Source organism: Echinops telfairi, unplaced genomic scaffold, assembly GCF_000313985.2.
Source record: "Echinops telfairi isolate 266 unplaced genomic scaffold, ASM31398v2 ScPeMD7_7469;HRSCAF=8507_0, whole genome shotgun sequence".
NCBI classification, from domain to species: Eukaryota; Metazoa; Chordata; class Mammalia; order Afrosoricida; family Tenrecidae; genus Echinops; species Echinops telfairi.
The window spans coordinates 84072918-84087500 of record NW_022111372.1 but is presented as its reverse complement, the minus strand read 5'-3'; the positions used below and the strand labels follow the sequence as shown (position 1 = coordinate 84087500).

Genomic DNA, 14583 nt, shown 5'->3' with positions numbered 1-14583 from the left:
ACACACACACACACACACACACACACACACACACACACACTCTCTCTCTCTCGCCAGTCCTGGTAGCTCTAGGTGCTCCTCTGCCCCCACCCAACCCTCTACATATTCAAACACACACACACACACACCCTGCAGGACGTACACCACACACAGAGCATGCCTTCACGTGGGCCATCTGTGGACTCACATCACACACCCCAGCCAGTCTCCCCATGTCCTCTCCCGAACACAACCGACTCACACTCGCCCAGCCTGCGAGTGCATAGGCATCACACACCCACACCCAGCACACCATCCCTACAGACTTCACTCTCACACTCAACACACCACCCACGCACCTTCACCTCTCACACACCACATCTGCGGCATCCTCTCACACTCAGCGCCCATGCATGTACATTACCCCTCCACACACACACCACACACTCTCTCACGCAGCGCTCTCACATGCAGCATGGTGCACACACATGCATCTACATTATATCCACCCACACCTCACACACTCACCTGCAAGCACACACAGATTCACATCACATGCTGCTCCACCCACACAGCACTGCGACAGTCCACTGCACACTCCTGCACCTCACATCCTCCCACACACACTCAGCACACCACACCATGCACAGGCAGGCACACGCTCCTGTATACCTCCAGGGCGTTATCTGTGCCCCTCTCTCCAGCCCCCTCACCTCTACACCTCTCTGTTTCAGCACCAAGCCCGGTCGTCGAAACCCCGAGTCCCTCAGCTTGATAAAGGGTCTCTGTGGGTCCTCTTGCACGCAGTACATGAGTCCTGGGTGTCAGGGGACTCCCAGTGATGGGGTGGGAAATCACCACTGGTGGACTGAACCACACCTTCCGGGCAACAAAGCAGGTGCCTGTCCCCAGCTGCCCTCACCGGCGGCTCCTATTGGTGCCTCTGACCCCAGCCTGTCCCCAGTGCAGCCCCTATAATTTGGTCTAACTGCTGGGTTTCTTTCTGGGCACCCTTGTGTTTGAAGGCCTCTGTGAACATTCAGAAATGAAAGCCAAGTAACTTGAAAGTCCATGAAATAGCTGAGGACGTGAACACACTTTGCCTGTTCCTGCTGTGTAGGACAGAAGTGGGTTCGGGGAACCTAGTCCCTCCTCAGCCACCCATGCCTCAGGTGGCTCCCCCTCCCCCTCACAGCGGAGGGCCTCTCCTCCTCCCTCGCAGCAAATGAAGTCTCCTACCTGTACGTCAACACAGCCCACCTGCACTCCGGGCCCAGCTTCGTGGAGTCTCTCTTTGAAGAGTTTGGTATGTCACCCTCTCCCAATCTCAGATACGAAGCCAGCCCCTCGCCCTGTGTGCTCATGCCCACTGCCCCTGCCTGGGAGGGAACCCTGGGTTGGGCTGGGAGGTGCCCACACTCTGGGGTGACTGTGTTGCTTAAGTGACTGGGGACAAGTCCATTCCTGCCTGGGCTCTGCCACTGAGGGTCTAGGCAAAATCTCCATCCACGTGGTCATCGGAGATTGTCCCAGCGGTTTGGAGAGAAGCTGGGATGAGAGTCCAGGCCAAAGAAGGCATGGCGTAGAAGTGTGTTACTTGCCATCAGCCGCTTCCACCCGTGGGTGGTGACTGCCTGGAGCACGGGGCTCCAGGCCCCTGACTGCTGTCTAGAAACAGTCTACTGAAATGCATGTGGCCCAAGCCATTCACACAGAAGGCCCAGGCTCAGGGCCACCCAGAGGCACCGTGGAAGAAAGGCCCGGCGATCTACTTCTAACAAATCCGCCATTGCAGGAACACCCTGTGGAGCACAGTTCGACTCTGACACTCATGGGGCCAGCACACTCCAGAGGAGACTGCGTGGCTTTCCCCCGGGAATACAGCGTGGTTCCACCCAGGGAGAAGCTTTGGGTCTGCGTGAGGGGGCTGGTGGGATGGAGAGACTAGGACAGCATGTGCTTCTGCAGCACACCCCTCAAACATGTCCACAGCACCTTCGAAAATATGACCGGATGGACCTTCTCAATACCCTGGGGGTGGGCCGGGCAGGGATCGTGGCCCCGTTTACAGATGAGGAAACACACCCACTGAGAGCAGCGCAGGGGGCAGGTGGTGGGCTCAGCCTCGAGTCTCCCTCCGTGCCTGCCTCCGCCTTACGGGGCGTGACCCTCTGCAGACTGCGACCTGCGTGACCTTCGGGACGAGCCGGAGGACTGCAGCGAGCCCAGCAAAGGAGCCAGCCCAGAGCCAGCCCAGAGCCCCACTCCCAGGAAGGTGAGTCTGAGGTCCCTCGCGCCCCCGTGCTGCTGGGACAGGGGTACCGCGAGTGAGCGCCTGTTCTTCACGTGGGCTCGCAGCTCAGAACTGGATCCCGAGGCAGGGTCTCGGGGGTGCTGATTCTTCTTTCTGGGGCTCCCTAGGGAGTCCCTGGGGTCTGTGGCTCATAGAGGAATTGCACATGGAATCCGTCTTCGTCGGTGTGGGCTTGTTTCTGCGGCAGACGGCCCCCAGGATCAATCAGCCGGGAGTCATCTTAGGACACGCCCTACGTGGCACGGGCTCATTAACATGACGAAGAAAGCCTCATTTCCCCGACACGATTATATGTGCAGCATTTCAACCCACATCTTGAGAGGAGTCTACTCCACCCATAACACTGAGGGAAAAGCAACTTTCCCCTTAGCCCTGGGCCACTCGGAACCCCGCCCTCTCTCACGGGACACACAGAGCAGCATCCTGTGAGAATTTCCGTGGCCCACGAAATACTCGCTGTGGCTGTGGTGTTGAGCAGGGATTATGCAGGACACATATCTGCCCCCCCAAAAGCAAGGGACACCTGATTGTAGTCCTATAGATGGGGTGATGACAAAAGCTGGGTTAAGTGACTGATACTCTCCCCAGTCTTTCTGTGTGGTCTTGGGAAAATTGCTTCCCCTCTCTGAGTCTGAGATTTTTGTCCATAAAATGAGGATTGAACCAGACCTAGGGTTCCCAACCCTGAGCTCATGGGATTAAGGCAAAGGGTTCATAACAATCAAGCATTGTCCATGGACCAAATAGTTCATGTCCTCATCAGTCCCATCAGTAGATTACTGATCAATCACTATATGGTTTGCATGTTCACAGCAGTGAGTAATATTGTCAGTACTACTACCCCCATGTCACAGATAAGGAAAGTGAGCATCAGAGAGGGTGCATGGCGTGCTCGATGTCTCATAACTAGTAAGTTACCCGGTCAATTTAGTGGTAATGCAGGGGTTCTCCTGGCCCTAGAACCTAAGCTCTTAGCCATGAAGTGATGGTGCCTCACGGCATCCAAAGTGGCTTGTCCTATTGCTCCTCAAAGGAATATAGATGTGTGATCCATAGGAGGCGTGTGTGTTTGGAAGTGTGGCAAACTTTACAGCCCCACCAATCCCTCTGCTGCTGAGTTAATTCAACTCATAGTCACCCTGTAGGACAGAGTAGAACTGCCCTGTCGTCTTTCCATAGCTGTAAGTCTTTACAGACACAGACTGCCACATCTTTCTACTAGGAATGCCATTAGGTACCACCGACTCGGGTACAATTCGTAATGAGCTGTGTCAGGCTGGGTTGTCTAGAGAAACAAAATCAACGTTGTGTATGTGTATAGAAGAACTGTATATGAAGAAGTAATTCCGTGTCAAGAAGGCATCCCAGGCCAGTCTAACTCAAGTCCAAAGGCCCCATGCTAGCCAGGGCCCTCTTTAGACTCACATGGCCACAGGCCATGGACGCCAAAAGCTGAAATGGGAAGCAAGGAAATCCCAGGCCAGTGAGCGCAGAGTTACGTGGATCCCGAGTCAGTGGAAACGTGGCAGGGTGCAGACAGCTCAGAGACAGGCTCCCAGGGTCAGGGACCGCCCCTGGAGGCAGACACTGAGTCTCAGCAGGCAGGAAGGCCAAGCGGGTAGAGGAGGCGTCATCTCGGGTCAATGTTGCTCTTCTACAAAAGGCACACTCCCAAGGAGGGGTCATCAGGCAACCCCCTGATGGGCAGGTTGGATTCCACCCCTGACCCCACTCACATCCCATCAGGTTGGCATAATCCCTCACCCTATGTACATCAGATGAGACATTGCCCGGTCCTGTGCCACCCTCCCAGTCCCTGCGATTGGGTCCCAGCCCAGGGTTGCAGCCACTGGGTCCGTACATCTCGGGCAAGGTCTTCCTCTCCTGTGGCTGACCCTCTGCTTCACCCGCGTGATACCTTTTTCCAGGAACTGGTCTCTCCTAGCAGGATGTCCAAAGTACGTGGGATGAATTCTCACCATCCTCGCCGTACTTCCACCCGCCCCCGAGAGCGCGGTCTTCCTTCCAGCAGCCAGGGGTACTTTCAGTCTTCATTGCCAACAACACGCACATTCAAGTGCATCCTTCTTCTCCCCGCTTCCTCACTCATCCAGCATCCACTTACCCAGGAGGCGATGGAAAACACCCCGCCTTCTATAATCCCATGTGAGCTGGAGCAGTCCCTATGCCTCCGTGGCCCTGCACACAGTTCTGAGACACGTTTGAGTCGGAAACACGGGACCAGTCTAGTTCTCCCTGCTCTGCCTCTGTGACTGAGCAACCGGGGCTTCACCTCAAGCCTGGGCCCTGCTTCCAGGACCTCCTGCCCGCCCCCCCACCCTCCCTCGGCCCAGCTCTGCTGGCCTTCTGCACCTCACGTGTCTCTCTGTTCCCCTCCAGGAAGCCGACCTGCCTCCGCCACTCCCCAACAAGCCCCCACCAGAGGAGGGCTACTATGAGGAGGCCCTTCCCTTGGGACCCGGCAAGTGCCCTGAATACATCAGTTCCCACAGTAAGTTTGGGGACTCTCTGGGGAGGAAGGGGAAGGGGACACAGCCACGGCGCCTCTCCTGCAAAGCCAACTCGGAGCCCCTCTGGGTTCTGCTGGGGCGCGCAGGCTGGTGCCTACTCAGCCATATCACCTCGTCCTGGGGGGAATCACTCTGAGCGCCTGGCCTGGGAGAGGGGAACCGGGCAAACGGCGATGTGTCCTTGGGAATCGGGGCCTGAGGTCCCAGTATCAATTCTCTGTGACCTTGCACAAGAGGGGCATTCGCTCTTAAAGAAAGAGGCGGGGGAGGCGGGGGCGGACTGGCCAGATTCAGAAAAAGGTACAGATGTATAGCTGACACAGGGGCACTGCGACACCATTGCAGCCTGGACGCTGTGCGCCCCTGAATTCCACTCGCCTGAGGCCCCTGAACACCTCACGGGAAGACTAGACTGTCAGATCCCAAGGCCCCTGATCGAAACCGGGCAGCTTCAAAGTAGAGGGCAGCCCCCAGGCGACATCGGACGATCCAGGTGGACATCGTGGAAGCTTCCTCTGTTGTTCATTCCACACACCTTTTTGAGACGTCTCTGTTGCCGGTGTTTCATAGGCCTTGTCACCAAACAATCGCATAGTTCTCGCATGCGCTTTCTCTGTGCCGGCGGTGGCACGTTTGTTTTCCGGTCATCTGTAAGTGGATCCTTCTTTTATTGTCTGAGCTATGTGGTTTTTCTCAGGGTCATGGGTTGGGGCTCTCGGGGGCTTGACAGGGACTGGGGTCGAGGCCCTGGCTGGCATGCTTTGGGACCTTGTCCCAGGGGAAGGTCGGCTGCCCCACCCCCCCGCCCCCGAATCTGCTCATGGTAGACACGGTCAAAGGCTTCGCTCTCTGTGGGTGGATTCTTAAGGTGGTTTCCACCTTGCAGATCTTGTGGCAAATTATTTTCATGACCAATAAAATCAAAGTTTGAAGGAAGTCCGTCGTAGCCCCCGCGGGAGCTAGGTGACCTTGGTCCCCCTGGAGCCCTGGTAGTTGTAGGTGCTGTGCCCTTGCAAAGAACTGCTGCCGGTGAGACGGGCGGTTTTATTTGACTCATGAAAGGACGGGTGCAAGTGCAGGGGTCCCGGGACCCCCTGGTCAAGCCCTTCGGCTGGGTGAGGCTCCTGTACTGCCACCACGCTTGTTCCTCCCTCAGGACAGCCGGAGGAAAGGGAGGGCCTGGGGAAGGGCCTTGTCCAGGGAGCTTGCCAAGCCGGTCAGGCAGTATCCTCCCTCTCGCACCGAGTCCAGCCCTGCCAAGGGTCCCTGTGCTTTGCTCCCCAGATCTCCTCTCTCTGCTTCATCCCTCCTCCTCCTCCTCGTGCCCGAACAAGCCCAGTCCAACCCCACCCCCACCTCCCACAGGGGACACCCCCAGCATCTGGGTTTTCCGCTTGCCTCCTGGGAAAGGTGGGCTCTGAGTCTCGGTTTGGGGGGGTTGAGCTGTGTGCATCCTGATAGCTGGGAATCCCGCTGCTGCCATCCTCAGGAAACAGATGGACCGGAGGGGCGGGGAGCCTGAAGTGGCATTGTGACGCTGGCATGCTCCGTTCTGACGCAGGCGCCGTCACTAGCGCGCTGTGTGTGACCTTGGTTGCCCTGCCTGTGTCATGGGCTGGCCCCCACCTCCCTGCCTTGTGGGAATCGAAGAAGATAATACTAACGCTAGCTGGCATTTGTCCAGCACATTCTGTGTGCCGGGCACTTGCTGAGTGTCTGTGCCTTTGAGCACTGCCTGCAACAGGGGCGGCTCAGGCACTGCCAGGTGAAGACTCTGAGGGGAACCTTACTTGTTCCAAAGGAAAAGCTGTTGCAATTCTTGGGAAGTCAATCTATTTTCTGCTTTTATATGTGCTCGGGAATGTTCTACTGAGAAGGCTTATTAACAGCCTGAAGCATGTAGATAACAAAACGTGGGTCCTTAAACTGAAGAGAACTTGAAGCATTTGGTAATGAAAATCAGACTACGGTCTTCAATATAAATGACACCTCAATTTAAAGAAAAGGGGAAACCCCTCACAATTGTACGAAATAAACGCCGTTATGATAAATGGATAAAATTTTTAAAAAGAAAGAAAGGTTCTACTGAACGTTATTAGGTGCCCTTGGCTCAGTTCTGTGACCTTGTGAATCAGAACAAAGCACTGTCCTGTCCCGTGTCACCCTCTCAATCACTGAGCCCTGGTTCATTAAGGTGCTTCCTCTCTTTCAACGACCCCTACTGTTCTACTGAGCACATTTGTAATGGAATCCATCCGCTCAGCCCAACCCAGTGACACACAGGTCTGCATGTTAAAATAACCCCTGGTTAATCCTGAAGCACAGGAACCCTGGTAGTGTAGTTGGTCACGAATGGGCTACTAACCGTTAAGGTCAGCAGTTCAAAGCTACCAGCCGCTCTGAAGAAGAAAGACGGGGCTTTCTACTCCCATAAAAAGTGACAGTTCAGAAAATCACAGGAGCAGTTGTGCTTTGTCCTAAGAAGGATCGCTGTGAGTCAGCGTGGATCGATGGCTTCGAATCCATTCTGACGCAGAAATCAAGTGTGAGCTGTCCATCCCGCCAACCCCTGTTCTCTGCCACATTCCAGCCACAAACAGAGCTGCGCTCTGAAAACTCAGCATCAGTGGTTGCTGGATTCCTTAACTGTGTACACCCTTCTCACCTCCTCCTGTCCTAGTCTTCCTGTGTGGTCTCAGGGGTTCAGAAGGAGGTCCTCTTGGACAGAAGGAGGGATGTGTGAGAAAGTGAGGGAATGCCTCCCTGGAAGATGAGGCAAAGGGAGAGCTGAGCCCCAACATCAGGCGAACAACACCTCTAAGCACAGGGAGCAAAGGCTGCCCGATGCTCTGGGGTCAGCGAGGAAGGGCTGCCCACTCTGCCTGGGAAGGCCAAGGAAAGCTCTTTGAGTTGGGTCCTGAGGGATAGTCAGGCCTCTCTGGTGGAGGATAAGCGGGGACAGGGATCAGCGTGAACACAGGCCTGGGAGCAGTTCCTGGTGACAGATGGCGTGTGGGGAGCTAGGAGAGATGAGGGGTCAAGAGGAGAACTGCACCTGGCCAGGACAGCAGGGGCCTCTCCCTCCGTTCCCTGAGGAGCCGTGGGTGCCCGGGGTCTTCCCCAGCCCTGGCCTTGGGGCCAGCCTGCATCCCTCCCAAGTGCGGACGCTTTCTGCCTACCCCACAGACAGCTGCAGCCCGCCACACTCGATAGTGGACGGCTACTACGAAGATGCAGAGAACAGCTACCCCTCCACCAGGATGAACGGGGAGCCGAAGACCTCCTGTGAGTACCGGCCATGCAAACAGGGCCAGCCTCGCCCTCGCCCTCCACAGTATGTGCCCACTCTCCCTCACCTAGACCATGGTCATCACAGAGGCCCCACAGCCTGCCCTGGGCCACCCCAGGGTCCAGTGGAGAAAACAGTGGATGGGGCGTCAGGACCCAGTACCCAACCCTTGCCCTGCCCCTAGTAACCGATCCTAGGGGAATCATTTGTTCTCTTGGAGCCTCAAGTCGCCGTATCTATAAAGCGGGGGTCTTCCGGGTTGCTACGAGGGTCATCTGAGTCAATGAAGGGCGACCGCTATAAGGAGAGTAGCTGATATTTATGGGGCACTCGCTGGGTGTCAGACACCTGGCTAAGCACTCTTCTGACAGCCTGGTGGAGAAGGCACCCTTAGTCCTTAGGACCATTTTACCGATGAGGACGCTGACACTTGGAGAAGTGCTCTCAAAGCACGTGGGAAAGCTACAAAACAGAGGTTGGGTCACGACCATGGCTCCCCAGCCTGCGTCCACCCCTGTGTGGTCCCCACGCCTCCTCGGAGAAGGGAAGGCCGCGGAGGGCTGTGCTTCCCCGGGGAGTGCCACGTCCTGTCCCGCTCTCCCCCAGACAATGATTCTGACGCCATGAGCAGCTCCTATGAGTCCTACGACGACGAGGAGGAGGAGGCAGGGAAGGGGCAGCGGCCCCGGCACCAGTGGCCCTCGGAGGAGGCCTCCATGCACCCAGTGAGGGACTGCAGGATCTGCGCCTTCCTGCTGCGGAAGAAGCGCTTCGGGCAGTGGGCCAAGCAGCTGACTGTCATCAGGGAGGACCAGCTGCTGGTGAGTGGGGGGCGGGATGGGTGCCTGCAGGCTCCCCCGGACTTGTCCACGGGCTTGTCTCTGCTCACGTGTGTGCGTGGGGTCAGCCCCAGCGTGCCCGGGCCGCCTTCCTCTCCGAGGGGCAAAGCCCAGGCCTTCTGAGAGCTGTGCTCGCCGGCTGGAGCCAAACGGCAGGAGCCTCTTGAAGACCTGCCTCTTGAAGACCTGTCCTCGTCGTGGGCTTTGCTAGGGAATGTTTTGCAGAGTTTTCCAGAGGGGGGGGGGGGCAAACACTAGTGTGAGACAAGTTGGATTGTTTTTCCTTGTGTCTGCTAATCTGTTTACATTTAAAACCGGTGAAAAACCATCCAAGCCTCTCGTAATCCCATCAGCCAAGAGAGCACAGATGCGGGCGTCCAGTGTCTGTCTTTTAGAAGATGGGGCCCGGCCATGTCGTACCGCTTTTTTTTTTTTAAAGGAAGGTTCTTGCCCACTCGACCATCTGATCACTCCAAAGCAAAAACCCACTGCCATCTAGTTGATTCCGACTCCCAGCCACCCTGCCGGGCAGCGCAGAACCACCCCTGTGGGTTTCTGAGATCGTAACTCTTTGCGGGGTGGGAAGCCCCATCTTTCTCCTGATCTCTGGTCACCAGTATTTGCTAAAAGAAAATGCACCTTGAATTCCAAAGCAGGAGACTGGAGATCGTGTCAGGGACCCATGCATAACAGTGCTTCCCTGAAAGAACTGCTGCCGAGCCTGGCCCAGCAGGCCTGCGTAGGAAACAGGTCCAGAGCCGGCACCAGCCCAGGGGTCCAGGGTCCCCCCAGCCCAGGTGTCTGCATTGTTTCCATGTAGGTCTCCCTTTATTTTCTTTTTCCCACTCCATAGATATATAATGTGTTCTTTATTTGCAACGGACTGCTTTTCGGAATGATGCCTAGGTGGTGAGCATTGCCGGCATCTGGGGAGCAGGGGTCTGGGGTGCCCTGTGTGAGGAGGAGCCCCCACTCTGCACCACCCAGGTGGGAAGGAGCCTGGGCCATGGCCGGGGCCGCTGTTCTCCTGCCCACACCCCCCCACAGCTTGTCTCCCTGGACGCCACTGCTGGGCACGGACCGGTCCTCTTCCCTGCCCTTATTCCGAAGCAGCCCCTGTCCAGGAATCAGTGAGAAGAATGTGCTGTCCCAGCTCTCGTGGTGGATTTCTGCCGGTGGCCGCGCAGCCGCCAAAATTGGTGCCAGAAAATACCTCAACCCGTAAAAGCTCCATGCGTTCCTGGTGCACACCATAGCTCCCTTATCTCGCCTAGCCTGCAGCTGTGGGGACCCATCTGAGGGCCTAGATTTGGGGGAGAACAGCCATAGGTGAAAGTCCTCCCCTCACTCCCAAAGCCCCTCCCCTCGTCCACTGCAGACCCGCTGTTCACTGGGCATTGGTGCCTGTGGAGCTGGGCGTGGGCAGTATCCACGGATTGAGCTTTACAGCAGCAGCACCACGGAGTCAGGAGAGTCAAGGTCCCAGATGGCTTGGCCAAAGTCAAACGTCTAGAAACAGGAAGACTGGGGCTTCTGCACCCTTTCTGCCCTTCCTTCCGCTCCTGCCAAGCTCTGAGGCAGCCTCCTCTTTTCCCACCTCCCCACTGTGTCCTGCACGTGGCTTCCCAGCCTTCACACCAGGAAGGAGACAGACACCACTCCTCTGAGCTCTGAGCTCCCAGAATGCTCCATGCATCTTCCTATCAGGTCTCTCTCTATACCTTTGCTTGTTTTGTTTTGTTTTTATTTGCCCCACCCACCCACCCCTGCTAGCCATCCAAGAAGGTCCCCTGCTGCATGAACACATGTTCTTGACATTCAAGAGTGGTGGTCTCATCCAACGTGGACCCTTTTGTGGTGGACTGATTTCACTCAGCATCGTGCCCTCCGGGTTCTGAGTGGTTTCGCAGATTTGTGGTTCTTCTATAGCATTTCATAATATTCCCTCAGTTTGTCCACTCGTCCGGGATGGCCATCTCGGTTGTTTCCATACTTCTACTCTTGTGACCAGTGCTGCAGGGAACCTGGGTGTGCACATTCCTGTGGTGAGTCTTAGTTCTCTGGGAGATGTACCTAGTAGTTGGTATTTCCAGCCTTTTAAGGAAGCGTCATAACTTCCCACAGTGGTTGCACCATTTGACAGTCCCACCAGGAATGTGTGAACATTCCAGTCTCTCTGCACCCTCATGAGCATTCGTTGTTTTCCGGGTTTGGGTTCTTTTATTTCTCTTTTTGAGCTGTGTTATTAATGCTGGGAGGAGATGGTATCTCATTGTTGTTTTTTATTTGCATCTCTCTAATAGCTAACGATTGAAAGCGTTTCTTCATATATTGGTGGCTTGAATGTCTCTATTTTGACTTTTTGTCGTGAGTTAGGTGAAGGCTGACAGAGTGGAGCATCAGTTTCACGTTCAACAATTGATACACATCTTGTTTCAACTCGTCCACTGCTATCACTACCCCATTTCTTCCCCGGCTTTGCTGTCTTCATTCCTCCTTCTCCCCTACCCCTCTGTCCTTGGGTAAATGTTTCCTTTTTTATCTTAAGTGGCTGACTATTCTAACACTGGGTGAGTTCACTTCCAGGCATGAAGGGTGCCTAAGGACCATAGACTGGGGGTGGAGTGGGGGTGGGGACTCACCAGCCTCAACTCGACCAATAAGCTGAGTCTCTTATGATTTTAAGTTCTGTTCCAAGATCTCTTCCCACTACCCAAGGCCCGCTGATGTGATTCTTTCCAGAGCAGTTGGTAGGGGTAGTGGTAGGCGGGCACCATCTGGGTCTTCTGGTCTTGGGGTTGTAGAGGCTGATGTTTGCCTGCGTGGTTCATGAGTCCTTTGGTCTTTCCTCCCGTGAATGTCTCCTTTGGTGAGGTATCTGTTCGTGCCCTCTGCTCATTTTAAGATTAAATTAGGTCGCTGTCTTTTTGTTGTTGAGATTGAAGTTTGCCGTAAAGTTTAGATCGTAGTCCCTTGTCGGATATGACCTTGTCAAATGCCCCCTTTCCCCCCACCCCCACCCCAGCCATTGTGGGTTGTCTTTTTGCTCTTTTGCTGAAATGTTTCAATATGCATAAGTTTTAGGAGATCCTATCAATTACGTTTGATAGTGTATTCATACCATATATTAAGACCCTAAGTTTGTCCCTAGTTTCTTATTGGTGGTCTGTATAGTTTGAGGTTTCACAGCTGATCCATGCTGAGTTCCCTTTTGCATACAGTGTGAGATATGGGCTTTGTGTTATTTCTCTACCAATGAATATCCGGTTTTGCCAGCACCATTTGTTAAGGAGACTCTCTCTTTCCCATGTATGAGTTTCCGCCCTTTGTCAAGTATCAGTGTCCATACCCAAACCCACCCAATGCCATTGAGTTCATTCCAATTTATGGCAGCCCCATGTGGGGTTTCCAGAACTCTAACTCTCTGTGGGAGCAGATAGCCTCATCTTCCTCTTACAAAGCGGCTGATGGGTTTGAACCTAGGCTCTGGTTCTGTAGGTAGCAGCCCCGTGCCCCCCCAACAGTTCCATCAGGGCTGCACTCGGCTCTCCATAGGTGGATGCTCTCACTTGTGGGTTCTAGTTCTGTTCCATTGGTCTGTGTGTCTGTTCTACGTGGGCCAGGCTGTGAGGACGACCACGGCTGTATCAGAAATGTGACCCCTCCTCGTCCAGGATGTCCTTCCCCGGCACAGAGGGATCAGTGTGTGCATCTCTTTAAAAGGAGATACTGGCATCTCAATTGCCATTTCATTATACCTGGAGATTCATTTGGGAAGCATTAACATTTTCACAATATTAAAATCTTCCTGTCCATGAGCAGAGTGCATGCTTCCATTTATGCCATTTTCTTTGGATTTCTTTTTTTTTTAATTTAATCATTTTATTTGGGGCTTGTACAACTCTTATCACAATCCATCCATCCATCCATTGTGTCAAGCACATTTGTACATTCGTTGCCATCATCATTCTCAAAACATGTGCTTTCTACTGGAGCCCTTGGGATCAGCTCCTCAGTGTTTCCTCTCCCTCCCCGCTCCTCTCTCCCTCTAGATTTCTTATCATCGTGTTTTGTAGTTTATTTGGATAGGTCTTTTGTGTCCCTGGTTAGAGCTCTTCCTAAGTATTTCTCTCCCCTTCTCCGATGGTTCTATTGGCATATAATTCACATAGCGTACAATTTAACGGTTCAGTCACATGGAGAAGAACAGTGCAATCATCACCACAAACAGCTCTAGAACATTGTCTTCACTGTTGTGCTCAGCACTATTATCTTATTCCTAAGTATTTCATCTTTTGGGTTGCTATCATGAGTTGTATTTTTCCTGGTTTCCTTTTCGGAGTTCTCGTTGCTAGTGTAAAAGAGTGCAACTGATTCTCGTATGTCGATCTTATACTCTAACCTGTTACTAAATCTTTTAACAGTTCTTGTAATTTTCTTGCTGAATCTTTGGGATTTTCTATGTATAAGATCTGCAAATAGAAAGAGTGAGGGTATGTCTCTCCTTCGCCTGTCCTGCCTTCCCCTCCAGGAGGCCTGACCCCTTCTGTCCCTTTCCAGTGCTATAAAAGCTCCAAGGACACACAGCCACATCTGAGACTGGCTCTGGACACCTGCAGCGTCTCCTACGTGCCCAAGGACAGCCGGCACAAGAGGCATGAGCTGCGCTTCTCCCAGACGGGTGCTGAGATCCTGGTGCTGGCCCTGCAGAGCCGGGAGCAGGCTGAGGAGTGGCTGAAGGTAAGGGGAGCTGCTTCCCTCTCCCACCCTCTGCCCACCAGAGCTTTCTCTCCTCCCCAGGCCTAGCCTACAGTGTCCCCAGAAGAACCAGGTCTTACTCCATGGCACAGGGGATCAGTGGCCTGAGCCCAAGGCCTGCCCATTCTCTAGGGCTTCTGTGTGGAAACAGGTCCTGGGCGACTCCCAGATCACTCCTCATCCCGGAGGCCTGTGTTCCTTCCAGTTACTAGAATCGCCTTTCTAACACCCCTCCTATGGGCTTTACCACTTACTACCCACCTATCAGGAGAGACAGGCCCTGGAGCAGGCTGCCATGCCTGGCAGCGTATTGGGGAAGTGAAGGGGAGTAAGACCTCCGACAAGATGGACTGACAGTGGCTGCAACGAAGGGTGGCACAGGGCCAGGCGGTGGTCATTCTGTTGAGCATAGACAGGGCCGCTGTGGGTTGGAGCCAACTCAATGTCACCTCAAGACAAGAACCTACTGAGAAAGCGAACTCAGTCGTGAGACAGGAGGAGCTGATAGTAAGGGCTCAATCGGAAGTAGATGTTTACAAAAGAATGATGCCAACCTATGTACAAATGTGCTTGACACAGTGGGTGGATGGATTGTTATAAGAGCTGTAAGAGCCCCCAATAAAATGCTCTTTAATTTTAAAAAAATCGTCAGGTAGGTTAATCCTTAAAAAGAACAGGCAAAAATGTGCCCCTTCTGACTTCCGCCTGTGGCCCAGGGTCTGCGTCTGTGAGCTCGGCAGCACGACCGGATCACCCGGTGTGGAGCCCTCACTGCGCGCTGTCGCACACGGACATTAGGGTTTGACATGCGCTTGTTGCCGCGGGACTGTCACGCTTCCCGTTCTACAGATGAGGAGGCTGGGCATAGAGAAC

The 14583-nt window shown here is 54.3% G+C and overlaps 1 protein-coding gene across 1 annotated transcript in view; it reads left to right on the top strand.

Moving 5' to 3' along the window:
- Positions 1 to 14583, top strand: part of AFAP1L1 (actin filament associated protein 1 like 1) — a 68144-nt gene that overhangs the window by 27231 nt on the left and 26330 nt on the right. The window contains exons 2-7 of the mRNA XM_045284717.1: positions 1152 to 1285; positions 2157 to 2254; positions 4694 to 4805; positions 8011 to 8109; positions 8720 to 8934; positions 13513 to 13692. Coding sequence (XP_045140652.1) covers positions 1152 to 1285; positions 2157 to 2254; positions 4694 to 4805; positions 8011 to 8109; positions 8720 to 8934; positions 13513 to 13692 — 838 coding nt within the window. The remainder of the gene's footprint in view (positions 1 to 1151; positions 1286 to 2156; positions 2255 to 4693; positions 4806 to 8010; positions 8110 to 8719; positions 8935 to 13512; positions 13693 to 14583) is intronic.